This window comes from Macaca nemestrina, chromosome 1 (assembly GCF_043159975.1).
Source record: "Macaca nemestrina isolate mMacNem1 chromosome 1, mMacNem.hap1, whole genome shotgun sequence".
In the NCBI taxonomy this organism is placed as follows: Eukaryota; Metazoa; Chordata; class Mammalia; order Primates; family Cercopithecidae; genus Macaca; species Macaca nemestrina.
The window spans coordinates 58930498-58957851 of record NC_092125.1 but is presented as its reverse complement, the minus strand read 5'-3'; the positions used below and the strand labels follow the sequence as shown (position 1 = coordinate 58957851).

The 27354-nt window shown below is 43.6% G+C and overlaps 2 protein-coding genes across 5 annotated transcripts in view; both read right to left on the bottom strand.

Annotated features, from left to right (window-relative positions):
- Positions 1-11155: 11155 nt before the first annotated feature.
- Positions 11156-12973, bottom strand: LOC105484700 (G protein-coupled receptor 25). Its single transcript, XM_011746547.2, has one exon. It carries the CDS (start codon positions 12846-12848, stop codon positions 11763-11765), a length of 1086 nt encoding a protein of 361 aa, XP_011744849.1. The 5' UTR covers positions 12849-12973; the 3' UTR covers positions 11156-11762.
- An 11138-nt stretch (positions 12974-24111) lies between these two features.
- The window catches only part of LOC105484698 (calmodulin regulated spectrin associated protein family member 2), a 117629-nt gene continuing 114386 nt past the window's right edge, over positions 24112-27354 (bottom strand). For all 4 annotated transcript variants that reach the window (XM_011746542.2, XM_011746544.3, XM_011746543.3 and 1 more), the window contains one exon: positions 24112-27081. In XM_011746542.2, the coding sequence (XP_011744844.2) occupies positions 26776-27081 (306 nt within the window). In that variant the 3' untranslated portion in view covers positions 24112-26775. The remainder of the gene's footprint in view (positions 27082-27354) is intronic.

The window sequence follows — 27354 nt, the reverse complement described above, 5'->3', positions numbered from 1 at the left end:
TGCCTTGTCTTAAAATACTCAAAGTGTTGAGAAAGGAGTGTGTTTTTGAAGAAAGGAGGGTTTTAATTGAGGTCAGATGCTGTCTAAATCCATTGAAATGGTCCATAAACCCAGCTATGTGTGACCTCCTCCCCATCTCTCCTCAGAGCTCTGCCCCCAACCCACACTCGTCCACACTCCTCTGCAATTGGTTCACTTAGGTCGATGCAGTTTCATTCATTTGTTCAAAAATGTGTGCACCAAAGCGTTGTAGGTGCTCTCATAGCTCTGTGGGCTCGGGCAGTGGTGAGACGTGGCTCAGTACAAAAGTCAGTTCTATGGAATGAACTCCCATTTACTCATCACCTACATTTAGTATATTTAGTAAAGATTAACATTTCCCTATATTATTTTCTCTTTTTTATAGTTTTTTTCTTTATTTCCTTTTATTTTATTTTATTTCATTTTTTCTGTTGTTGTTGTTGTTGTTGTTGTTGTTGTTGTTGTTGTTGTTTTGAGACAGGATCTGGCTCTGTTGCCCAGGCTAGACTATAGTGGCATGATCTCAGCTCACTTCAACCTCTGCCTCCCAGGCTCAAGCCGTCCTCCCACCTCAGCCTCCTGAGTAGCTGGGACCACAGGCATGCGCCACCACACCCGGCTAATGTTTATATTTTTTGTAGAGATAGGGTCTCACTTTGTTGCCCAGGCTGGTCTCGAACTTCCGAGCTCAAGCAATCCATTTGCCTCGGCCTCCCAAAGTGCTGGGATTACAGGTGTGAGCCACTGCACCGGGACTGTTTTGTTCTTTAGTGAAATATCTTAAAGAAAATCCCAGGCTTGGTGACATATGACTAATAAATGTTTCAGAATGTATCTCTGAAAATAACTGGACATTTTTCTTATATGATCGCTTGACCATTATCACAATCACTTCTTAATATCACCTAATACCCAGTTATATTCCAAGTTCCCCAGTAGTCCTCATACTGTCTTTTAAAGTTGGTTAGCCCAGGAACAGTGGCTCACACCTGTAATCCCAGCACTTTGGGAGGCCTGGGCTGGCCTCCATGCTTGAGCTCAGCACTTCAAGACCAGCCTGGGCAATATGGAGAAACCCTGTCTCTACAAAAAATACAAAACTTAGGCGGGTGTGGTAGCACACTCCTATAATTCCAGTTACCTGGGATGCTGAGGTGGGAGGATCACCTGAGCCCCGGGAGGTCAAGGTTACAGTGAGCTGAGATCCCACCACTGCACTCCAGCCTGGGCAACAGAGTGAGGCCCTGTCTCACAAAAATAAAATAAAATGTTGGTTTGGTTGTATCTAGATCCAGTAAGATCTACACATGGCATTTGGCTCTTTTAATCTGGTATTGTTCCCCGCCCCGCAACCTCCAACTTTTAAAATCATATCAGTGACTTGTTTAAAGAAATCGGGTCAGTTGTCTCATGAAATGTCCTAAATTCTGTTTTATCTCTCTGTGTCCTCACGTTGTCATTTAACTCCTCCTAACCCCTATGTTTCCTAACACATGGAAATTAGCACCAAAGGCTTGCATAGATTCAGGTTTATCATTTTCTGACAAGTACCTCACAGGTGGTGCTGGGTGCTTCATCCTGCTCCTACTCTGAAGCACGTCGTGTCTGTTTGTCCTCTTTTAGCAATGCTAAGTAGATCAGTGGGTTCAGATGGTGACAGCCTGACCCCTCCATCATCATTTTGCGTTTTCCCCCTTCTCACTGGGAAGTAATCTGTGGGGCGACATGTTGACATCTTGCAATAGTCCAGCTCCCCAGAAGCCTCTCACCCAATGGTTTTAGCAGCCGCCGATGCTCTTTTCCTGAATCAATTATTTTATTAGAGGTTGCAAAAGGTGATTTGCTATTTCTACTAAAACGAGTTTTACTGTTAAAGAGCAATAAACTTCATAAGGTGTGATCAATCACCTTCTTACTGATCTAGCTTCCAAATTCAGCTTGTGATATGAGAAAAACCCATAAAGACACCCGTATTGATTTATTACATATTAAAAATAACTTCCCTATTAGTACCGCATTCTGGAGAGCCCTCTGCCAGTTCTGCTGTGTTGTCTTTCTTAGACTGTAACCTCTGAGAATGCATAAAGTATGTGTGCACATCTCTCTCTTGGTACAGGACCACATAGAATCAGGCTCTTACATGTCACAAAGTATGTATTAAGTGGGCTGATAAGTGTATTTTACTTGCATAAGTGCTGTCAGTTATTTCTCTTTCTTTGATCTCCTATCGATGGGCTTGTTCATAGTAATGGATGTGTTTTTTAAATTGTTTTGCCTGATTGTTTGATCTTTAATTGATGAATGTCTGCTTCTAGTCTTTTGATGGGTCCATTTTATTAAATGTTAAATAAGAATTGGAAGCAATAAACTAGACAAGTCTCTAGAGAACAGGCTAGGCCTACAGTCATAGGATTTGGGGACCTTTGGGCTGACAGGGATCAGAGAGGTTTCCTTATCCAACCCCCACCAAGTGCTGGGGCCTTGTCTGTAGATAGCACCGCCACAGAACTATCGCTGTGGATTAAGCACACAGCCTCACTCATTTCAGAGACCACTCTGGGCTCTGGTAGGAAATTTCCAGACAGAGAGACAAAGTGTCCTGGGTCTCCTCACAGTCTTTCACTGGGGGGACACACTGACCAACTGATCCCCAGAAATCAAAGATATACAAAAGCAACCCATTTGCCGCATGGTTTTTAATTTCAAGAAAAAGAGATAAGAAAGGAAAAATAATATTTTACCCAAAACAAAAGATCCACACAAGCCCACATTTTACATTTCTTTCTTGGTGTGGGAATGGAGACAAATTATTCATGGTTGCTCTGCAGGAAAGCTGGGAGTCTTTTTCATTTCTTTTTTCTTTTTACTTTTTTCTTTTCTTTTTCTTTTTTTTTTTTTTTTTTTTTTTTGAGACAGAGGCTTTCTCTGTCACCCAGGTTGGAGTTCAATGGCACGATTTCGGCTCACTGCAACCTTCACCTCCCGGGTTCTAGCAATTCTCCTGTCTCAGCCTCCTGAGTAGCTGGGACTACAGTAGCCCACCACCACACCCGGCTAATTTTTCTATTTTTGGTAGAGACGGGGGTTTCACCATATTGGTCAGGTTGGTCTCGAACTCCTGACCTTGTGATCCACTTGCCTTGGCCTCCCAAAGTGCTGGGATTACAGGGGTAAGCCACCAGGCCTGGCCATCTTTTCCATTTCTGTAGCCCCACAGTCTTGCACCCTACCTGGCACAGTAGTAATGCAAAATGAAAGTTTGTTGTATCACCGAATTTAAGAAGAGAAATCCAGCCAGGTGCAGTAATTTACACCTGTAATCTCAGCACTTTGGGAGGCCAAGGCAGGTGGATCACCTGCGGTCAGGAGTTTGAGTCCAGCCTGGCCAACACAGTGAAACCCCGACCTTACTAAAAATACAAAAAATTAGCCGGGCGTGGTGGTGGGCGGCTATAATCCCAACTTCTCAGGAGGCTGAGGCAGGAGAATTGCTTGAACCTAGGAGGCAGAGGTTGCAGTGAGCTAAGATCACGCCACTGCGCTCCAGCTTGGGCAACAGAGTGAGACACAGTCTCAAAAAAAAAAAGAAAAAAAAAAAAAAGAGAGAAGAGAAATCCACAACCACGGTAGAATTCAATTTTACTCCAAAATTTATAGCAAACATAGAATGCTTAATATGTGCCAGATAGTCACAGTCAACACATTTCACCCTCTCACAAACTCTGATTTAAGAAGTATCATCCCCTCCTCCTGTGATCTGAGGAGGATCCTGAGGGGAAATGTAAGTGAATAACTTACCTAAGATCTCAAAGACGGTGAGAAGCAGAGCTGGAACTTGAACTCAGCTAGTGGCCCTGGAGTTTGTGCTCTGAATGCCTATATATGGTTACTAAGAAGCACTTACACTCAAAAAAAAAGTATGCTTTTTTTTTTTTTTTTTTTTTTTTTTGAGAGGGAGTCTCGCTCTGTCACCCAGGCTGGAGTGCAGTGGCGTGATCTCAGCTCACTGCAAACTGCACCTCCCAGGTTCATGCCATTCTCCTGCCTCAGCCTCCAGAGTAGCTGGGACTACAGGCGCCCGCCACCACGCCCAGCTAATTTTTTGTATTTTTTTAGTAGAGACGGGGTTTCACCGCATTAGCCAGGATGGTCTCTGTCTCCTGACCTCGTGATCTGCCTGCCTTGGCCTCCCAAAGTGCTGGGATTACAGGCATGAGCCACCGCGCCCAGCCTAGTGCGCTCTATTTCTTTTCAAAATGCATTTTCCACAAGTCCACAGCTACTGCTTTTGAGGAGGTTTCAATCTTTCGAAGGAGAAAGAACATAACAGGTGATAGAATCACACAGGGTGGTGAGGGGGAAGAACCCAAAAGAAGGTGATGGATGTAGGGGAATTTTTTCAGTTTGAAACAGACACTCAAAATTAGCCCCAAACTAGATAGAAATGATGTTTGTTACGGTATATTTATAAAAGCAGAGGTTCCTGAGCAACATAAATGTCTAATCACAGAAGAATGGTTAGTTACACTGTGGTCTATACACTGAATGATGCCTTTAAAAATGACAACTATGAAATCTACATAGTGGTACAATAAAATGTTTATAATATGTTCTGCAAAATAATAAAGCTGAACATGACATGATCACAGCAATGTAAAATGTGACCATGTGGAGAAGGGTTGAGAGGATGGGCAAAAATGAAAATTATTGCAATTAGGGTGCAGGATCTTGAGTTATTTCACTCTTAATATTATATTTTCTCTCTTTATGATAATAATAATTTTAGAAATGTTAACCTGAAAAGGCTTGACACAGTGGCTCACACCTGTAATCCAAGCACTTTGGGAGGCCAAGGTGGGAGCATGGCTTGAGCCCCAGAGTTTGAGACCAGCCTGAGCAAGATGGAGAGACCCCATCTCTACAAAACAAATTTTTAAAAAATTAGCCGGGAATGATGGTGTGTGTGTGTGTGTGCCTGTGGCCCCAGCTACTTGGGCTGAGGCGGGAGCATGGCTTAAGCCTGGAATTTCGAGCCTGCAGTGACCTATGATTGCGCCACTCTCTCCAGCCTGGACAACAGAGCAAGACCCCATCTCTTAGAAAAAGAAAAGAAAATAAAAAGAAACCTAAGAAGATTTGGGACAATTGGCTATATAAAGAATAAGGCTTTGACTACAAAGAAACGGAATTCAGAGTGCCCTGTGACCTTTCTTATCCTGCCACTCTGTGTTTGTGCGACCCAGAATAAGAGCAGCCCATGGCACAATCTGCTTGCTTTAGGTTGTTCAGAAGCAGAGCAGAGAAAGAAATGGTCGCATGCACAGCATGAAGACAGTCATTTTCAGAGCAGGGTAGCAATTAATCACCCCTTGTCTAGTACATCTCCCAGAGCAAACCACAGTCACCACCCAGACACTGGCAGCTGTTGTCTGAGGTCTGTGCCCATCGAAGCCCAGCCCATTTTCCCCCAGCTCTGTCACTCACTGCTGGGACTACCAGGCAACCCTGAGGTTGGTGGGTTTCTCCCCAGTCCTGCCCCTAGTACCCCTGGGAAGAGCCCCGTTTCTCTCTCAATCCGATGCCCCAACAATTTACTGTCCATGTCCATAGGACAGGGATTCTGATTTTTTGAGAACAGAAGTGGGGTAATTTCCATGCTGGGCAACAGCCTTGACTCTGGCACACTTGGTTTAGTACCAGTTAGTGAGAAACAGGGTTAGCTGGGCACTAAAAACTGGTGGAAGATGGAAGGTGGGTTGAGCTGTGACCAGGAAGCAACAATTTTCAACCCTGCCCTGTGTGTGTGATCCTGGCAAGTCAACCGAGCTCTTGGAGTTCTAACTCTCCTATCTAAAATGGGGATAATAATATAGGTTCTTTAGGCAAGATACTTTGGGCAAGTTATATAAACTCTCTGGAACTCATTTTTTAAATCTGTAGAAGAGAAACAGTAATATTATATACCCCACAAAGTTATTGTGAGGATTAATAATATTATATAAATATGTATATAAAGTAAGAACTTTAGCTCAGAGCCTCTCATCTGTGCTCGGTAAATATTAGCTATTATCTTGACACCTACTTCAGAGGGATATTGTAATGAGATATTATGTATAAAAGGTTTTTGCTTTGAAATAATATAACAAGATAGTAAATATTTTCTTTTTCAGTTGGGCAGACACGAAACTGACAAATTTATTTTTGTTTTCTTTGTCTTTTTTTTTTTTTTTCAGGCAAAGTTTTGCTCTTGTTGCCCAGGCTGGAGTGTAGTGGTGTGATCTCAGCTCACTGCAGCCTCCGCCTCCCCGCCTCAAGCAATTCTCCTGCCTCAGCCTCCCAAAGTAGCTGTGATTACAGGCACCCGACACCAGGCCCGGCTAGTTTTTTTGTATTTTTAGTAGAGTCAGGGTTTCACCATGTTGGCCAGGCTGATCTCGTCCTTTTGGCCTCAGGTGATCTGCCCACCTTGGCCTCCCAGTGTGCTGGGATTACAGGCATGAGCCACTGCGCCCAGCCATTTTTAATTTTTTTAGAGACAGGGTCTCACTATGATGCCCAGACCAGTCTCCAACTGCTGGGCTCAAGCGATCTTCCCACCTCAGCCTCCCAAAGTGCTAGGATTACAGATGAGAGCTACCATGGCCAGCCTGCTTTTAAAAAACTTGCAACTGGGTGTGGTGGCCCATGCCTGTAATCCCAACACTTTGGGAAACCGAGGCAGGTGGATCACTTGAGCTCAGGTGTTTGAGACCAACCTGGCCAACATGGTAAAACCCCTTCTCTACTGAAAATACAAAAATTAGCTGGACATGGTGGCATGTGCCTGTAATCCCAGCTACTTGGAAGGCTGAGGCAGGTGAATCGCTTGAACCCAGGAGGTAGAGGTTGCAGTGAGCTGAGATCGTGTCACTGTACTCCAGCCTGGACGACATAGAGAGACTCTGTCTCAAAAAAAAAAAAAAAAAAAAAAATTGCAATATGCTACACAGGTATAAGTGGTGATTATTACCTTAAGCGACTCGCATCTCTGGCCCTCAGTCTCTTCATTCTCAGAATGGACAAAATGAGCTTCTGGCCTGAAAGCCCTGTGATGGATGTAAATATGAATCTCAGGCAGTACCCACTTTCATTGAAGATGTAATTACACACTCAATAAATACTTTTTGATTTCATGATGATGAAGAAGAAGGGTGATTTCACATCATTGCTTTCTCCTTTCCTCTCATATCCCAAGCATTTCCCAGTCTTTTCATCATTTTCCCCTTTTGACTGAGGCTAGGGGTGATGGGATAAGTACGTCTTGTGGCCACTCGGCCCAGGTAGGACAGGGAGTTAGACCCAGTAAGTTCTAACAAGCAAGACGTACTCACAAATGTCCAGAGTCCTCACTCTGCCTTCAGAGTGGTATGGGACTGAGTCATATCACCAAATGCCACCCTTGGAGCTCTGCCATTCTGCTGAACTCCCCAAATCACTCATCAACCCAAGTGCCCTGGGTTCCCACACTGTGCCCCAAGAAAGCACCCATGGGGTTGACAGAGGTAAGGAGGAAGCCCAGAATTAGTCACAAGAAGCAAATCAGAATCACACACAGCCAGTGCGCCCAGCCTTAGCCCAGATGCTGACCTTTTGAAAACCCAGAGCGGCTCCACCCGTCTCCTCTCCATGGCTACAAGGATGGGGAGGGGGTAGCTTGGCCTGGAACAAGCTAATCTTGAGGGTATATTGTCTAAAACTCCTGCAGTATGCTTGTCTAAAACACCACAGCTTACAAAGTACTTTCAAGATTATTTCCTTTGATCTGTGAGGCAGCCTGAGGAGATATTACCATCTTCATCCTTTAGATGAAGAAAGTGAGGCTCAAGAAGGTTAAGCAAGGTAGCCAAGGACAGGCCGCTTGTTACTGAGCGCCAGTGCTTTGGTAGCTTGCTGCTATTTGTTAACTGCCCTTTAAAAGAAGTTTATAGGGGGCCAGGCACGGTGGCTCACGCCTATAATCCCAGCACTTTGGGAGGCTAAGGCGGGTGGATCACCTGAGGTCAGGAGTTCAAGACCAGCCTGGCCAACATGGGGAAACCCCGTCTCTCCTAAAAATATAAAAAAATTGGTGGGCACCTGTAATCCAGGCTACTTGGGAGGCTGGAGCAGGAGAATTGTTTGAACCCAGGAGTCGGAGGCTGCAGTGAGCCGAGATCCCATCATTGTACTTCAGCCTGGGTGACAGAGTGAGACTCTGTCTCAAAAAAAAGAAAGGAAGGAAGGAAGGAAGGAAGGACGGACGGACGGAGCTTATAAACCCAGGCACAGTAGTTCATGCCTGTAATCCTAGCAAACCTTGGGAGGCCAAGGTGGGGGGAGGCTGAGGCCAGGAGGTTGAGGCTGCAGTGAGCTATGATTGCACGAGAAGACTCTGTCTCAAAAAAAAAAAAAAGTTCATAGAAAATTTAAAAGTAAAGAAATGGAGGGGAAAAAAGGATCTAAAATCCACTTACTCTAACACAATCATTATCCTTAATGATTATTGTATTTCTTCCTAGCCTTTTTTTGCAAGTCCTTTAATAAAACATAGCTGTTATACATAAAATGCAATAGCCTTCCTTTTACTCTTCACATTCTATGACATTATTTCATATCATGACATGGTCCTGATGATCATTCATTCAATAGGTAGTTAGTGAGTGCCTGAGATGTGCAGGCATGTTCCAGGCACTGGGAACACAGCCTTGAACCAACAGACAAAACTGTCTGCATGCATGGAGCTCGCATTCTGACAGGAGAGACAAGCAAGAAGCAAAGAAATAAATCGACAGCATTCCGTTAGCACCTAGAGAAAAGAGATATAATGTTCAAAACTTGAGCTATGAGAAATAAAAGAGCAAAAGATCATTTTTTGTCAGAAGGACTATGAAGCATGTTGTTTTACTTAACAAAACCAGTGCTAACCATTTTACATCCTCCAGACTTGAAGTGTGTGGAGGCGTTTAACAGATACAGTTTTACCTTTTTTTCCCTTTTAAGTTATCGTCAGCATTTTTCAATCTCTCTTTAAAGAACATCTTAAATTTGCATAATAGTCATTCATCTTAATAAAGACATTACACTATTGTTGGACATTTAAAGTGGTTTCTTTTGAGGTTTAACTCTTTAAAAACTTCTATAACTCAGCCACCGGGTGCAGTGCCTCACGCCTGGAGTCCTAGAACTTTGGGAGGCCAAGGCGGGCGGATCATGAGGTCAGGAGATCAAGACCATTCTGGCTAATGCGATGAAACCCCATCTCTACTAAAAATACAAAAAATTAGCTGGGTGTGGTGGTGCATGCCTGTATTCCCAGCAACTTGGGAGACTGAGACAGGAGAATCGCTTGAACCCAGGAGGTAGAGGTTGCGGTGAGCTGAGATAGCGCCACTGCACTCCAGCCCGGGTGATAGAGCAAGACCCTGTCTCAAAAAAACAACAAACAAAAACAAAACAAAAAAACTTATATAAATCAGTGCAGAAACGTTAAAATTTAGATTTAGTACTGTTGCATTAGAAGAGAATGGCAGAAGCAAAACTACAGGGTCGAAGGGTATAAACATTTTAAAGAAATAGGATGTGAAAAGTTCTAAAGCTCTTGATAAAGATTGACAATTGCTTTCTAAAGGAATCTACTCCCACCAGCCACATATGCGGGAATGCTCGTTTAACCAGTTCCTTGCGGAATCTGAGCCTCATCTTCCCCAGTGGGAGATGGGAGCTCACTGATCCTCTTTCATTTTTGTCTGTATTGAAGGGAACATTTCCAAAGGACACATGGTAGATCAATTCCGTGATCTATTCAAACAAAGGGCGAAACTCTCTCTCCCGCACAGAGTTCCACAGCAGGGGGAATGTTGAGTTTCAATAGCTACTGCAAGAGGGGAGCCAAAAACCCACCAGGGCATGGAGAAACCTTCTTTCTTCCCGTCTGTTTTCAGGGAACTCAGCTAGTCAGTAAGTCAGAAGCAGCAACCTGGCAGGGGTGGAGGTGGGGACTCAGTCCCAATAGCCTGGAAAAGTGCCTCCTCTATTCTGAGATCTTGTTACACACAAACCCAGATCAGAGTCAGCTTCCCTGCCCTGAAAATTCTGGGGTCTCAGCCCCATGAAAAAATAATTTCTTGCCTCAGAGAGCAATAGTGAGGATAAGACGTGCCAAGACTTAACCGAGCTCTCAAACACCAAAGTGCCTGAAATGTGTCCTGCTGGCAGAGGTGACCTCACAGGCTGCAAGGCTTGCCTCTCTTGGAGTATATGGGAGGAACATGCAGAAATGCACTTTTTGGCAGGCTGATCTAGGAGACCCGATGTTCAATCTGCTCTAATCCAGCAGCTCCAAATGCTGAAGAGAATACAGGGGTATTTGATGGGGGGATGGGATGGATAGCCTGCGACAGAATGCCAGGCTTCAGACCCAACCTAGCACTGAGGTGCTTATCCGCGTGCACACCCACCCTTTCCCCCAGAGCTTGCAACATCCAGACTGGCCTGTGGGGATCTGGCTAGGATGTACACTGACTGAAATGTCTTTAGGCCAAATCCTCTTAAATCAAAAGTATAAACAGTGAATTTCCAAACCCTACAGAAACCTCAAAGGAGAAATGACAGAGTCAGAAAATGGCTAATCCCCACAGTTCATACTGGTCTGAAAAAAGTTCATGGAAGGTCTGAAAAAAGATAGGAAAAAAAAAAAAAAAAAGGCCTGGTATATATTTGAAAATCCAAAATGACACATCTTCTCTCAGAAGTGACACCCGGCTGGCAGATGCCCTTATATAAATATATTTTCTTTCTGTAGCTTTCAAAATGTGAAATGTCCTTAGAAATAATAAGAATAAATGATTTGCTTCCTCCTATGGGATTACTGCACCTGCAGAGTGCAGCCAGCATTCAGCTCCCAGACACCACCCCAAATCCTCATCATCCTGAGATCAACCTCAACTACTGTGTTGAGTTTTGTCTCACCCAGTGTGCGACCCGCCTCCTGATACGCATTTCACTCCCACTGCGCAAGCAAAGACGACTGTGAAGACAGGGCTAGCAGGAGTGTCTGTTTATTGAGAAAGATGAATTCACAGAGAAGATTTTGAGGTTCCTGGCTGAGTGGTGGAGACCTTAAGAAACGCCTGGTGAGCGATTTCAGGACCTTCTGTTGAGAGGGAAAGACCAGAACAACTTCCAGGTGAGTCCTACCGCTTCGTAGGGGGAGAAGTGTCACCAGATTCAACACCAGGGTTTTGTGAGTGAGAAGGGCAGAGGGCCTGACTTGGAGAAGGTATTTCTCTGAAAGCAAAAGCTATTGTGGGAGACGGGAGAAAGCACAGCCAGAAACCAGAATGGCATTTAGGGGTCTGGGTTCGATTTCTGGTCAGTGCTCTTCCCAATGAGGCAGAGAAGGAAATCCCCTTCCCTTCTGTCTTCTTGGTGAATCTGCGGGTCTCCGAGTTGCTGTCTGCTCCATCTCATAGCACTTATCTTGTACCCTGCAGGCTGACAGGGAACAGCTAGTCTCAGGAGCCTGGTTTAGGGGAGTTCAATTGCTCTGAGGTTCCGGGGAAGCTGATGGAGGAGACCCTGGGAGTCCAGGCAGCGCGCGAGGCAATGCGATGCCGGCCGGAGCAGCTTGCTGCCGCCAGAACAGGCGCATCTGGGTCCCCTCCCGGGACTTCTCCCCTCCTCTCGGTGCTCCGCTGTCGCCCACCTCCAGCGGCCCGGGGCAGCTACCAGGGGGCCGAGGCAGTGTTCGCGGCCTGGGCCCGGCAACGGAACACGGAACTGTCGTCCCTGGAGAGCGAGGAGGCCGAGCTGATCCTTCGCGCCAGGCGGCCGGTGCGCCCGCAGGCCGCGTCCAGCGCCCGGGCTCGGAATGAGCGGTCCAGCAGGAGGTAGATTAGCGGGTTGGCGCAGCTGTTGACGAAGGCCAGGCAGGTGGCGATGGTGAGGCCCCAGCGCAGCGCCAGCAGCAGGGGGCACGGCAGCGGCAGCGCCCCCAGACGCGCCAGGTGGAAGACGGCCCGCAGGGCGCTGAAGGGCAGCCAGGAGCCCACGAACGTGCTCTCGATGGCGAAGATGATGCGCAGCGAGTTCCTCCGGACCCGACCCACGTGCGGCGGCCGGCGCAGGCGGCGCGAGATGCGGCAGTAGCAGAAGAGGGTGACGACCAGGGGCAACACGAAGGTCAGCAGCAGCAGCAGCAAGCTGAGGCCCTGGAAGGTGTGGGAGGGCTCCTCCCCGCACTGGCTGCCGTGGCCCCCAGGCAGGGGTTGCAGCCCCCGGTAGACCAGGGAGGGCAGGCCAGCCAGCAGCGCCACGGCCCAGACGCCGCAGCACGAGGCCAGCGCGCAGCGCGGGGTGCGCAAGGGCCGCGCCTCGAGCAGCTTCACCACGGCCAGGTAGCGGTCCATGCTCATGCCAGCCAGCAGCAGTGCGCCCGCGCAGCGCGTGCCCGCCAGCGCGAAGCTGCTGAGCTTGCAGAGGCCCTCGCCGAACGGCCAGCGGCCGCCTAGCGCCGCCGCCGCGGCCCACAGCGGCAGTGTGAGCACTAAGCCCAGGTCAGCGGCCGCCAAGTGCAGCACGAAGGTGTCCACTAGCCGCCGTGGGCCGCGCCGCCTGGCCAGCAGCCACACCACGAAGGCGTTGCCCAGCAGGCCCATGGCGAAGGCCGCCAGGTAGAGTGCAGGTATGTAGACATAGCCGTAGGGCAGGTCCCCGGCCGGACACAGCTCCAGCTCCTCCAGGTAGTCCAATCCCGAGTAGTCCCAGGCCCCTGACCCCGGGCTGGGACTCCAGGGCTCTGTGGGGTCCATGGCCTGGCCACGAGGCCTGCGCTGGGTGCAGCCCTGGGCTCAGGCGGCAGCAGCTCTGAGCAGGAGGGGGTTTGCTCTTCATGCCCGTGTCGTGCACCTCCCTTCCTGCCACCCCAGCTCGAGCAAATGGGTGGGCAGGAAAGACAGGAGGGAGGAGGGGATGGGGTGGGAGGGGCAGGCTCCTGTGGGAGAGATGGTGGCCTCCGATTTGGGGCTGACCCGAGGGGTAAGGGCTGGGATAGGCAAAAGGGGCTTCACAACTAAGTCTTGGGAGGAAAAGTCCTCAGGGCTGGGAGACCTGCCCCGCCTCCCAGTAGGAGCGTGGCCCATTCCTCTATTAGTTGCTCAGTTTCTTTGTTCGTGAAATCGGGATACTTGCCCCACTGCCTCAGGGTCGTGTTGCAAGAGGTGGTGGGTGCCAGAGAGCCCTAATCTCTTCTCAGCCTCCACCTCACCCCTTCCCACCTGCACCCACCGGCTGCTGTTTTCTCTGTTTTAGAGGGGAGAAGACAGGGGATTTTATGAGTATGGGGCCTAAGGCACGCCCCACCCCAAATCCACCTGTTCCCTAGGAAAGAGTCCACTGCCGGGACACAGCAGATCTGGGTGGGTCGGGGAGCCCGCCCTGGGCACTCAAACCGTTGTTAGCATCCTGAAATGTGGGGCTTGTGTCTTCACCCTGTGAGTGGCTTCTCTGACCCAAACAGGTCCTCATGAAGCGGAGTGGAAGGGTTTTAAGGCATCTAGGAAGGGGTGTAGTCAGATCATCCTGCTGGACAGGGGCCAAGCCTGGGATTCACATCTGCCTCTTCCCTGTCTTCTCCCAGCCTAAAAAAGCTATCTATTAAGCCAGACGCAGATGTAAGCTCAGTTCAAAAGATGACACCTAATGAAACACCAGATTAGTTGTCCTAAATTATGAGTCAGGAGCTTGGAGGCAGCAAGATCCTTTGTGAAATGAGAAACTGAGAGTAAGGGGAGGATTCCTAAAGAAGAGGGGGAATGAAGTCTGACCCTGAGTGGGCGGTGGGCCCTTAGGAGGAGAGGATGGGGGAGGGAATGCTTGCTCTTCCTCCTGAAGGAGGCATGCAGCCAATTACATCTGAATTCTTCTTAGCAGATATCCCTTCCACAAGATATTGTGGTGGAACTGATGTCACAGTGCCCTCTGAGTCTGTCCCCAGTGTCCCCAGGAATGAGTGGCTGATGTGCCAGGCAACCTGGTGTGGAAAATTTGAGGTGGATTATCAATTTTGTTCATTCAGACTTGTTAACAATGAACTCCTCCATGAAGCAGGCACTGTTTCAGGCACTGCGAGAGATGCCATTCTTGGCCTTAGCAGTTTATTGCATAGGCAGGAGAGATGGTTACATAAGCAGAATGTGCAATGGCCGACATGCCGGGAGTCCAAATTGTAGTAAATGTTAAAAGCCAAGCCCTCTTAGGGTTTAGTGGAGGGGGAGTGATTATTTTTGACGGGAAAGCTAAATCAGAAAAGGCCTTCTAGGAGATGACACTTGAGATCAGTCCCAGGAATGAGCTGAAAGTCAAATAAGAGCAGCAGAAAAGAGAAGAAAGGGTCAGACTCGGAGGAGGGAGTGAAGGGAACAAGTATACTGAAATGAGTAGGAACGTGGGCTTTTCAGGGGACAAGCAGTCTCCCAGAGCCTAGGGTAGGAAGGTGGGGACAGGAGATGAAGCAGGAGGAATCATGAAGGGATTTGGATTTCAATCTATAGGTCATGGGGAGTCAGGAGGCATTAATCTGTGTTTTGAAAAGATCACTGGCAGAACTGTGGAGAAGGGAGAGACTCAAGCCAGGGAGACCCCACAGTAGGTTGTAATTATTTGTGTCTGAAATAGATCATGAGCAGTGGGAACAGAAAGGAGAGGATGTATTCAGGGGGTAATTGTAGCATCATAGGTCTCACAAAGAAGAGTCAAAGATAAGCCTGGGGTTTCTCCGCTTAGGGACCATATGGACACTGTCCCCTTAACTGCCAAGAACAGAGAGGCGCATGTGCGTATGTGTTCAGTTTGATGTTGGTTTGAGGTAGAGTCATGAAATAATTTATCAACTAAATCAGGATGTTTCTGAGAGTGAAAGGGGCACTATGAGAATTAACCTGGGCCATAAACCAGGACTATTTTGGGCAAACTGGGACATAAGGTCACCCTCACTTGGGGTCCCTCTAGCACACAGAGATCCCCAGGAAGGATTTGGAAAATGGTCTTAGAGGCCGGGCGCAGTGGCTCACATCTGTAATCCCAGCAATTTGGGAGGCCGAGGCGGGGAGATCACTTGTGGTCAGGAGATCGAGACCAGCCTGGCCATCATGGTGAAACCCCATCTCTACTAAAACTACAAAAATTAGCCAGGCATGGTGGCACACACCAGTCCCAGCTACTCAGGAGGCTGAGGTGGGAGAATCGCTTGAACCCGGGAGGCAGAGGTTGCAGTGAGCTGAGATCCAAGCCACTGCACTCCCACCTGGGTGAAAGAGTGAGTCTCCATCTCAAAAGAAAATGGTCCTAGAGCTCACAGAGAGTTGGGTATGCAGTGTTCAGGCTGCGCCTGTCAAGAATTTTTCCCACACCAATTACAAGATGCACAGGGAAGAGAAGAGGCTAGGGAATGAATGGTCTGGACCTTCCCTTCACAGGCATTTCGGCCTCTGGGCTTGGTTTTCCCCTGAAGACCCACCCCAGAGCCTTTTTTCTAATGTCTGAGCATGTGGTTGCTGGTGAGTGGTGCCCACATCCGGGGTGGAGTAGGGGGCTGCAGCCTCCTCCCCTAGAAGGCTAGCAGGGGCAGTGCTTGCCTGCCAGAGCCCAGAGACCATCAGAGACAGACCCGGTGTTGCTGGACTTTACCCCCTTGGGCGCACGTCAGTCTGGGGCTCAGAGAGTGTGAGTGATCCTGAAAGCTAGAGATGAACAGCAGAAAAGCCGCCAGGTGAAAACAAAGAATGGGGCAAGCAGACCAAGAGGGAAGTATAGGAAGGGAGTTGAAGGGAAGTAGAAGTAGGTTGTTCATTTAAAAAAACACAGAGCTACTTGCTTCCTGGGCCATCATCTCACACCCAAGGGAAGTCTGTGGCCCACAGCATATGCTGAATTTTCTCTGCTAAGGCCTGGGTGCTGTCCGTGGGCCTTACTGAACTTGTCTGGATGGGAAGAAGCAGCAAAGGTCAGAGCCAGGGACACTGCCTTGGGCCTGGCCTCCCGGGGTGCCCAGCCCGGTTTCAGTGACCAAGGCCAACTGCACGAGACTGCTCTTTCACCCTTCAGGAGGACTCCCCACAGGATCACACACAAGTCAACTAATAGAAACACACCCTTACAGGCTGTGTACACATCCCACCCCTGGGAGCCTTCTCTGACCTCCATCCCTAATAGGACTTCCTCTCTCTGCACTGCTGGAGCCACCAGGGCGACTGTTACGTGGCTCCGTCTTGCCTTGCCCATGGGATTATGAAATTCTCAGGGCGAGGAGGAGCTTCTCTCTACCCATCAGGGTGATTAGCACAAGCCTGAGAACAGAGGAGATACTTTAAATAAATATCCAATGCTTCAGGCTAAATTGTTTTCGAGAGTAGATTTCTTTTTGCCCCCCTTACAGGTTATATTTAAGTTCTTGTAACTTATTTTTTCCAATTTTAATTTTTCTGTACAAAGAATCTTAACATTTTAAGTAAATTGTATTTGCCTTTTTATTTTTAATCATAAAAGCCATCTAATCACATTACAGAATAGAGAAGTAGTCATCTTGGACCTGCTACACAACCAAACTTAGCCAGTGAAGGATATTTTCAAAAGTATTCATTTGTAATCTTATTATTTTTAGATTTTCTATTTTTAAATATTCCATTTTAGATATCCTTCACATTTTTTACACAGTTGTTTCAAAGTCATATCTGTAATTAGAGTGTACACAGTATTCTCAATATCATATAAATCCACATGAGTCTATGCTGCTTAATTTTCTAAACCCTTAAATATGGATATTTAGGATGTTTCTAATATTTTTAACTGTTATAGAAATTTGTAATGAATAATTGCACTTATGATTTATACTGTTTTTATAACATACTCTTGTATTTATGTTATAAATATTATGTATTATTTGTTATGTATTATTTGTGTATTATGTAATAATACATAATATAAATTTTATTATTATTGTATTATAATAATAATAAATAATAAATAAATAATAAATAATAAATAATAATAAATACATGTAAATATGCATTTATACATATTTATTTTTATATGTATTTATAACATGCTATGGACTGTCATGTAACATATATATGTTATAAATACAAATTTTGTAGCAAAGGCTATGAAAATTTTTATTGCTTGATACAAATGCTTACAGTGATTAGTAGTTTAGAATGTCACTGGCATTGTATGAGAGTATAAGGTTCAACACAGTCTTCTTAGAGATGTTCATCGTAACATATATTTTCCATTGTAACAGGCAGTGAAGTAAAATGGTACCTCATTTCAATTTGCACTTGTTTATAAATAAGATGGAAAATCTATTTATTTCCTCTTAAGTGAACCATTTTAATCATGTCCTTCATATATTTATTATAATCTATGTATTTCTTATTAATTTGTACAAACTATATATTTAGGATGAATCATGTTTCATTCCACTTGATTCAAATATTTTTCCAAATTCTTTTCTTAGCTATTATTTATTTTAGTTTTACATTTTCATAGTCAAATTTGTTGCTATTAGCAATTTCAGAGTTTAGAATGTTACTTTCTCTTTGACAATGTAAGAAGATTCAGTCTGTCATTAAAAATAATTTTCGTTAGTATTTTAAAATTTACCTAGTGTTTAATCGATTTTTTCATATATCTATCCAGCTTTCTTAACATCATTTATTAAATTTAAAATATATATTTTTTAAAACCTTGCTCTGTGTCATGATATAGAATTAGATGCATTTCTTCTTTTTTTTAAGTTATATGTATTTCTTCTTCTTTTTATTTTTATTTTTTATTCTTTATTTTTTTGCAGACAGGGGCTTGCTCTGTTGCCCAGGCTGCAGTGTAGCCCAGTGTGATCATAGCTCACTGCAGCCTCAAATTCCTCAGCTCAGGCAATCCTCCTGCATCAGCCTCCTGAGAAGCTGGGACTACAGGTACACACCACCATGCCTGGCTAATTTTATTTTTTACTTTTTTTAGAGACACAGTCTCACTATATTTCCCAGGATGGTCTCAAATTCCTGGCTTCAAGTGATCCTCCTACCTTGGCCTCCCGAAGTGCTGGGATTACAACTGTGAGTCACTGTGCCCAGCCAATATCAATTTCTTATATGTCATTTTGTCTGTTTCTGATTAGTGAACACCCAGATCAGATTATTAGTGGTCAGAGTCCAGTTTAAATGTCCACTTTATAACTTGATAGCTATGTGATCTTGGGCTCCAGTTTCCACATCTTAAAATAGGCATGATAATATCTACTTGATAGGGGTGTTGTGAAGACCAAATGAGGCACCCTTTGTGGAAGGTGCTGCCCATGCTGGGTCTGAGCTAATGGGCTCACTTCGTTCCCTGGCTGGCAACATCGTGAAGAACAGCTTTAGTTTCTGGTGGTCCTGCTGCTAGACTCAGCTGCTTGCGCTGCTTCTCCTACCCTCCAGGTCACGGTGCTTTCTTTCCACATAGTGGGTGGTCAGTAAATCTTTTGGGGATTGGATTGGGATTCTATAAAGAGAGACTCCCAAGATTTGATTCTTCAAGATTTGACCACCACAGTGCCTGGTGCCTGGTATCATCCTAATGGTGATTTCTACAAGGTGACAGTCTGGATGCTGCTGAGAAACTGCTGACAGGACTGAAGCACAGAGAGACAGGGGGCCTTTTGCCAAGTCAGTTGCAGTTGATGGAGAGGTTAACAGTAACTTGAGTCCTGAGGGTTAGGAAAATCTTGCAAAGCTACATCTCCTGGTTTTTACAACCTCTCTGGATAAGCATTGAACTGGGAGTGGGGAGTCCTCTATTTTATTCACTATTACTGACTGGCTACCTAGATGAGGTTTCCCATAGACCACATAGCCCTGAGACCGTGTGTGTGTGTGTGTGTGTGTGTGTGTGTGTGGTGGCAGGGAGGGTGGTAGGGACAGGGTATTAGAGGACAGAAGACAGCAATAGCTCTTGCCCCTACCCTGCACCCTCAACATCTAAGGAACGGCTGGCACACACCAGATGAGGAGCCCCACCCTGGATGCCAGAGGCCCTGCAGAACGTTTCAGATGTTCATTTACTTCGGAAACTTTCAGGTACTAAATATGGGGTAGCTGGGAAAGGGCACCATCTGAGTTAGACATGAGACTTGGCTTCAGCCCACACTGCTAAGGAGATGACTCAATGTGAAAGCCTTGTGGCCTGCAGCTGTGTGATTGTCCCAGGGCCCCCCATCTACCCCGGATGTCATTGATGCCTCTTAGGGGACATGCGGGAGGGGGTCAGGGAAGGGAGGGGAGGCTGGATGAGAAGAGTGTAGCTTTCAAGGAAAGTGAGACTCCTTTCTTCCACTGCAGGTTTTTGTAGCTCAAGCGTTCTTTCAAAGGTAAAAATAAAATATCAGAAACTTAAAAGACAAGCAATAGGGACATCCCCAATACAAAAATGGCCCCAGAATTTGTTTGGAAAGGAAGTAACATTTTCTCTTTGTAGCAATTATTCTGCCCACAGGAGCTTCGAACCTATGATTTGCCATTACTTTTCAGTGATTTCACAGAGAGTTAGTGTAAATTTCCACGTATTTGCAACAGGAATTTGGCAGCATTCCCTTGGCATTGGTAGAGGCTCCCTCTACAGTGCTGTGATCCTGCTACTGATCAATGAAACCAATTCTTTTTTTTTTTTTTTTTTTTTTTTTTGAGATGGAGTCCTGCTCTGTCACTCAGGCTAGAGTGCAGTGGGTGCAATCTCAGCTCATTGCAGCCTCTACCTCCTGGGTTCGAGTGATTCTCCTGCGTCAGCCTCCTGAGAAGCTGGGACTCCAGGCATGCACCACCACGCCCAGCTAGCTTTTGTATTTTTAGTATTTTAGAGACAAGGCTTCACCATGCTGGCCAGACTGGTCTTGAACTCCTGACCTCAAGTGATCTGTCTGCCTTGGCCTCCCAAAGTGCTGGGATTATAGGTGTGAGCCACTACGCCCGGGCCAAAACCAATTCTTAGTATCACTTTTGATTCCAGTCGACTTTGTAAATAGCCCCTTCTTACTGTGGGGCAAGCACTGTTATTGGGTAATGTAACAGATACAAAGAATGTGACATGGTGCACCCTTACAGGAAGCTTACACATTATTGGAGATTAGCTATAAAGTACAAATAACTTTGATATAAGGCAGATTGTGATATCCTGACTTCTATCAAGATTGAAGCAGGTCAGCTTTTCTGAAGAAAAGGTCTGTGTCTAGGAGCAGCCTGAAAAACAGGATCAATACCGTTAGTGGTTCCAAGCACTGAACAGATTACCACCACCTCAACACCCCACCCCCATCCTCCCTGCAATTCAAAATAAAAACAATGTTGAACTTTTAAGATAAGTCTCAGAAAGTTAGATTTTGCAAGACACTTTGGAGGGTGGAATCGAATTAGGGAAAGATCACTTGAAGGTTCTTGCAGAGTTAGGCATAAGCTTTTGGTGGCTGGACTTGAAGCTGGTGGCAGCAGGGATGAGGAGCAGTTTCAAAGTATAAATATTTGATAGCATTTGGTGGCTGTCTGGGCACGAGGCTATCTTCTGTGTTAACAAGAGAGGAAGGGATATGACCTTTCAGTCTTGGTGGCTGGCTGTCAGGAAGCAGAGTTGATTTTATAAGGAAGTTGTAGTATCAGGTTGACTTTTGGTTTTTCAACAGATTGAGTTGAGGATGACATTGGAACTCCCAGGTGAAATGTTGAGATGGCAGTTAGATGCATGAGTGGGCCCAGAGGGGGCTTTCAGGGCTGGAGATGTAGATTCTGAATGGAGGTGTCAGTCAAAGCTGATATGGAAGGCCTTCTTGGAAAGAGTGGAGGCAGCAGAACATGAATAACTGAGCCTTGAGACTGGCCCATAATTTGTGAGAGGAGCTGGAGAGAGGTAAAAGGGAACAGCACATCATTGTGTCATGGTGACCAGTCGTTCAGATTTTCAAGCTGCATCTGGGTCCTTTGAAATGGCATGAACCAGAGGGAGTTAGAGCAGAAAAGCCAACTTTGGGTTTATATTTTGGGGGCAAAAATATCTATAGTAAGAAATTAGGGGTGACCTAGCAGAAATCAGAACACGTTTTGAATTTGATTTTGAATTTTGAGCCAGGACTGCATAGTCTTCCTTTCATGTATTCATTTGATGGATATTTATTGAATACTGATTGTGTTGAGACTATAAGGATAAAGAGCACAAACTCATTTCCTACTGTATACAAAAATATTTGTACTTAGCCTCTGGCTAAGAGGATGCAGTTTACAGTTAGCTTTGTTCTCATCATAAATGAGGACCTCAAGGCCCTATCAACAGAACTGATGTCTCTGCAATTCAAAATTCACTATTTATTTATTTATTTATTTAGAGACGGAGTCTCGCTGTCGCCCAGGCTGGAGTGCAGTGGCGTGATCTCAGCTCACTGCAAGCTCCACCTTCCAGGTTCACGCCATTCTCCTGTCTCAGCCTCCTGAGTAGCTGGGACTACAGGCGCCCGCCACCACGCCCGGCTAAGTTTTTGTATTTTTAGTAGAGATGGGTTTTCACCGTGTTAACCAGGATGGTCTTGATCTCCCTACCTCGTAATCCGCCCGCCTCAGCCTCCCAAAGTGCTGGGATTACAGGCGTGAGCCACCGCGCCCGGCAAGATCTTACCTTTGTGACCTACCTAGCTCCTTTCATCTAATAACTGTTTCCTAGATAATTCTGATCAACCTGTTATCAGAATTTGTTTTCACCACTTTTGCAATTTCTCCATTCTCTCATCCTTATGAATCTAGATATTAAACAGTAGGTAAGCGTAACAGTCTGATTTTAGCTGTTGTTATGTTGATGATGGTTAAGTCTTGGGCAAGAGAACAAAATCCACTTTAACCACAAGTTCTGAGTTTTCTACCAATGGTGAATACATTATTAACTAGTACAGCTGTGAGCCTTATTCTTATTCCACAACATGTACAACACAGTGGGAAACTCTGTACCATATGGCACGGTAAAGGGATTTGAAACCAGAAGGCTTAGATGCCAGTTGTAATGCTGTCACTTACTAGCTTTGAGTCCCTGGGACAGCTACAGGCGTGAGCCACCGTGCCTGGCCTATAAAGCAGTATTTAAGTGGATGGTTTCTTTGGGGGTTGAGAGCCACATTTCCTTTTCTATATAAACACACAAACCCTGAAGTATGAATAACAGGGTCAGCCAGGAATCACAGCAGCTGAATGTAACTGTGAAGTAGAGGTGCTGTAGGTAACACATGCCACCTGTGTCCTTTATCTCTGGGATGCCTCTAACACCTACTGAAGGCTGAATCACAGGTTCAACCACCTAAAGCAACAGGTTGGGGTTAAGAAGAATCAAATGAATTAGTAGCCTAAGGTACCATAGAGGCTTTGCTTAATGTGTTAAGAAAAAAATCTTAGTGAGTCTTAAAACATTTCTTAATTTGCTTTTCACCTCTTCAATGGAAAATAATAATTGCCCCCATTTTCCTGACATAAATAAGCCACTGTAGGTGGAGATAACTTCGGTTATGAAGTCATCTGCTTTTAGCTGTTGTTGTGACACAAATCACCACAGTGATTTAAACACATGTACAAAACTAATCTTTGTTGTCTAAGCATTTGGCCATGAGTTGCTAGACCTATATGCCCACAGGGGCAAAAAGGAGGTGACTGAAACTAGATTCTAGATCTCCTTATTTGAAGAGCAACTCTGACATGCCTTCTGTGTACTTCCCTACACCCATCAAATCAGGCAAAATCATTAATATCTCATTTGTGTCTTTTAAGATATGTTTCTTAAGCATCTATATACTTCTGAGGGACAACAGAATTTCATACTCATTTTATAGATGTGTTTTTCCAATAGCCAATTCCTAGGTCTTAACATTACATTTCCTTTGCTGAATTTTATTATCATCTTTCTGTATAGACAGATCATGAAATAAAGGCGTTTGTTCCTATTCAATATAGAACATTTTCCTCTGCCCTAGTTAAGAAGTATCAATTTCAGTCATAAGGCAACACATTCTTATTGTGTGGGGGGGCTCTAGGGTTTGTGTACACTTTTTTTTTTTTTCCAAGATAGAGTCTTGCTCTGTCATCCAGGCTAGAGTGCACAGGTGCGATCTTGGCTCACAGCAACCTCCGCCTCCTGGGTTCAAGCAATTCTGCCTCAGCTTCCCGAGTAGCTAGGATTACAGGCATCCGCCACCATGCCTGGTTTTTTTTTTTTTTTTTTTTTTTTTTGGTAGAGACAGGGTTTCGCCATGTTGGCCAGGCTGGTCTCAAAACTCCTGACCTCAAGTGATCTACCCACCTTGGCCTCCCAAAGTGCTGGGATTACAGGCATGAGCCATTGTACCTGGCATTGTGTACATTTTTCTAATGTTGCCTGGGTCTTAGGGTTAAATATTTTTATTTCTGAAAATTAAAGTACTAGTAAATATTGTGAAAGGATAGCTGTGTTCTGAAGATACAGAACCTATCAAAAAGGTCCCAAGGTAGAGAACCACATTTACGTCTACTAACCACATATTTCTTCAGGTGTATAATTATGCAAGAAGATTTATAGTTTTGTTATCAGATCTTTTTTTTCTTAAAAACACTTTTTTCTTTGAGTAAGCAGAATCAGCAAAATCAAAGTGAAACTTATAAAATAATGGTCAAAAACTAGCTTCTCATGGCTACTCTAGATCAGTGAGTTCACTGGCCATTCAGTTTCAAAGACATAGAGCACTAATTCTGGTACAATTCACCTTAAGATAGTGAATTAGTATGAGTAAGATTAATGTAAGATAAGCACATTTATAAATCATACTATGTAGACCGTCTGAGCTAAGCATAGAAAGTTACAGACTTTTTAACATTGCCTTAAGTTAGTATTTTTAAAAGTCTAATTATTTCAAGTTGCCTGTTATGAATATTCAAGTTATTAACTTAAACATAGGTTAGGGGATAGAAAAACTATATAATGAGTTCTCTCAAGTTCAAATAATTTTACCAAAAACCACATTTTATTCAAGAAACAGAAAAGGAGTCATTTGGTGCCATGCTTTTATTCAAATGAAAGGGGAAAAACTACACTGTACCAGGAAATAGCAAATATGACAGTATTTTACAGCACAGCATCTGAAAAAACAAAAAACCTGTAAGCAATGCTCTAGAGTGGACAGGTAAGCACACCATACACTGTACATTGCTCAACAGTGTCTATGAAACCATAATTAAATAGCTGAATTTGGCTTTAAACAGCCAAATAAAACTGTAACAGTCACTCTAATACAAAATGGAAAAACCAAGAAGAACTAAAAGCTTTCCAAAGCTGTGTCAAATAGCAGAATTTGACAGGCTGCACTGGTAATCACAACAAATGTTTGGCAAACTTAATGGAATAGTTATCATAATAATTTGACCTCTGATGATGAAAGCACCAATGTGTTTCAGTAAGGTTGATGAAAATCCCCAGACTTTATGAAATGGCATATTTTTCAACTGTATAATTTTAAAAACATAATTCAAAAAAAAAAGCTGCACCATAATAAAAAAAATCTGCAGACTTAAAGAAATATATCCATATTCCTTCTGCATTAATAAAGTAAAATCTTATACTGAGAGCAATGAACTCTGTGGCAATACTCACATTCTACCTTTAGACCTTATAGACATTCAATTCAACTGTTGGACACACACAAATTTAAGAATAAAGGGTGGTCCTGTTTAGTTTTAAATAGTTTCTCCATTGTCTTGCATCCAATTTTCTTTATATAATAGCTAAGTAATATCACAAAGATTGCTTTGATGAGGGAAATTTAGTTAATATTGAAATGAACAAATTTAGTAATGTAAAATGCTTATTAAATTATCCTTTTGACTACTATTCACATTTTGATTAGATTCATTTATAATTTTTTAGTTTTAATCTAAATGTGTATTTGACAATCACTTCCTTCTAATTGTGATAGAAATTATTGTCTAAAAGGTAAAATGTGCAATTCCCCATTTTTAATATCCATATGTTATATACACAATATGTATACACTTAAAATATAAGAGTTACATATCCTGGTCTCTTACATGCAAACAGTAGATCACAAATAGTTTTGAGCTACACATGTATCTTGCACAGGTATTGGAAAAAAATCTGTGAAATTTTTTTACAGTTTTAACAAATATACATAAATATAAGAACATAAATTACAGTAAAATATTGACAGCATTTGAGAAAATGTTGATAACCCAGATGCACTGATGCCTAAAGGCCTTATAATAATAGAAAAGTACAGCTCAGGGACATCTCATTCCTACTCTTTTTTTTTAAAATAAGTAAATACATCATATGAGACATTAGTTCTTTCTCTAAACAACTCAATTAGAGAAATGTATATATTTTTATCTCTACTTCCCATGAAAGAAAACAAACTACGCATCTCATTTATGATACAATACTGTCTTCCCCCCCTAGTTTACACAGTTGTCACAACACTGAAACATAACAGGGTCACATAATCATTCAAGTCTTTTCCTGAGAATGAAGTTTTTCCCCAACTAACCCTCTGGTATACACTGTTAAAGAACAAAGATCATGTAGAGGAGATTTCAAGTGTATACTTAATCTAAGCCATTCCACTTGAAAAGGATTAAAACGAAGAAAAACCCAATATAAGTAAAATAATGTGAAGCTATTTTAAAATTAAAACGTAGCCCTTTGTACATGTTTAAAAATTCTAAATATAATTTTATATGAGTTATAAATATAATGTAAAGACTTCTTGAGAACTTGTTTCAGGAAGTCTTACATCTTCAGATTGAAAGACTACTCTCAAAGTGTCATTCACTTCTGCCAACTTATAAAGTGACTTACTTTAAAAGAGATAGAAAGCCTTTTTTGTTAAAAGAACAATCTAAATTATTCTGAGTTGGCCAGAAGTGGTGTAAAAAACAGCACTGATTTAATCAGCAACTTCTTATAACATATTCTTGGTTAAGCTCATGTGGTTTAAAGCGAACCTACTAGCAGCTCTTTACAACACCTCCTCTTATTTAATAGAGAATGTTAATACTTGAGTGAATAATAAATAGAGTTGTAAATACTTAGCAGAATAATTTTTGCAAATGCGGTAACACCACTAAAATATGAGGGTTACTGTAAAACTAAACACTAGTGTTTCTCTTAACATCATAAGAAAGGTGCGAGTTACTTCTGAAGGTATATTTCCTACTTTCATGATCTCCACATGAAACAAAATACAAAGGTATCTTAGAATAAACCCCCAGGAGAGAAAAATAGCAAAATAAACCATCTGAAGACAAGAATATACATTAAAAGGTTAAAAAAAAAAAAAGCAACAAATAAAACACATAATTTGTAATCTTAACCATATTTCAATGACAAATCCAACTAATATCCATGAAAATTCAGTGCTTTAATGTATCTAATATCAAGCAGGTGAACCTGATAACACATACAAATCTCCATTTGTGAATTAAAACATTTCCTTCATCACTTGGACTTATCACCTAAGTGAGAATCTTCTGCACTCCAAAACACTGTGGTTTACATTCCAGTTGTTCATGACAACAGAGCTTAATATCCAGTTTTAATTAATAAAAGTCTTGTTGGCAATTAGAAAGATTTTCTATAGGCAGGAAAGATGAAGTGCAAATTTACCATGAATGTTCTGAAGCAAGCATTTCCCAACTTCTATGCCTTAGTGGGTAACAGTTTTTTGGGTGTTACTGGTCTTTTGGTCTGCCATAAATGGCTATGAATGGTAATTGCATCGACACTGGCAGATAAAGTTTTAGCGGGTATGTGGCTAAACTGTTTCCTGTCAGAATTATATTTGTAAAGTCCTTCAATCATTTTTTTAGTGATAGATTTAGGGCCTATCCCAGTCAGTTTATTGATTTCTTCGGTTTCTGGGCAATAAGTGTACAAAGATCTGAACTGGCATCCTGAATCCCGGAACAAGATTAAGAAGTTGTTGGCATCTGATTTCTCCATTTCCTTTAAAATAAAAAACAAAAACAACATAACACCACCAATAAAAACCCTTTATTTTGCTGAATAAAGTTTATATAATTATGTTACATTTCTTAGTCACATTTTATAACATTATTACAATGACAAATTTTAAAGCCTATTGCTGCTAGTCTTTAATCAAATCTGCAGGCTTCCAGAACCCAATGTGAAAGTAAACTAAATCTGATAATGAAAACGTCTAGCTATAGATCTTTTTACATGCTGTTGAAATTCTAGGCCCATGAGAGTACATTCTCT

What these genes read in the sequence shown, in the direction of transcription:
- LOC105484700 (XM_011746547.2), bottom strand. Translation starts at nt 12,848, where the DNA reads ATGGACCCCACAGAGCCCTGGAGTCCCAGCCCGGGGTCAGGGGCCTGG.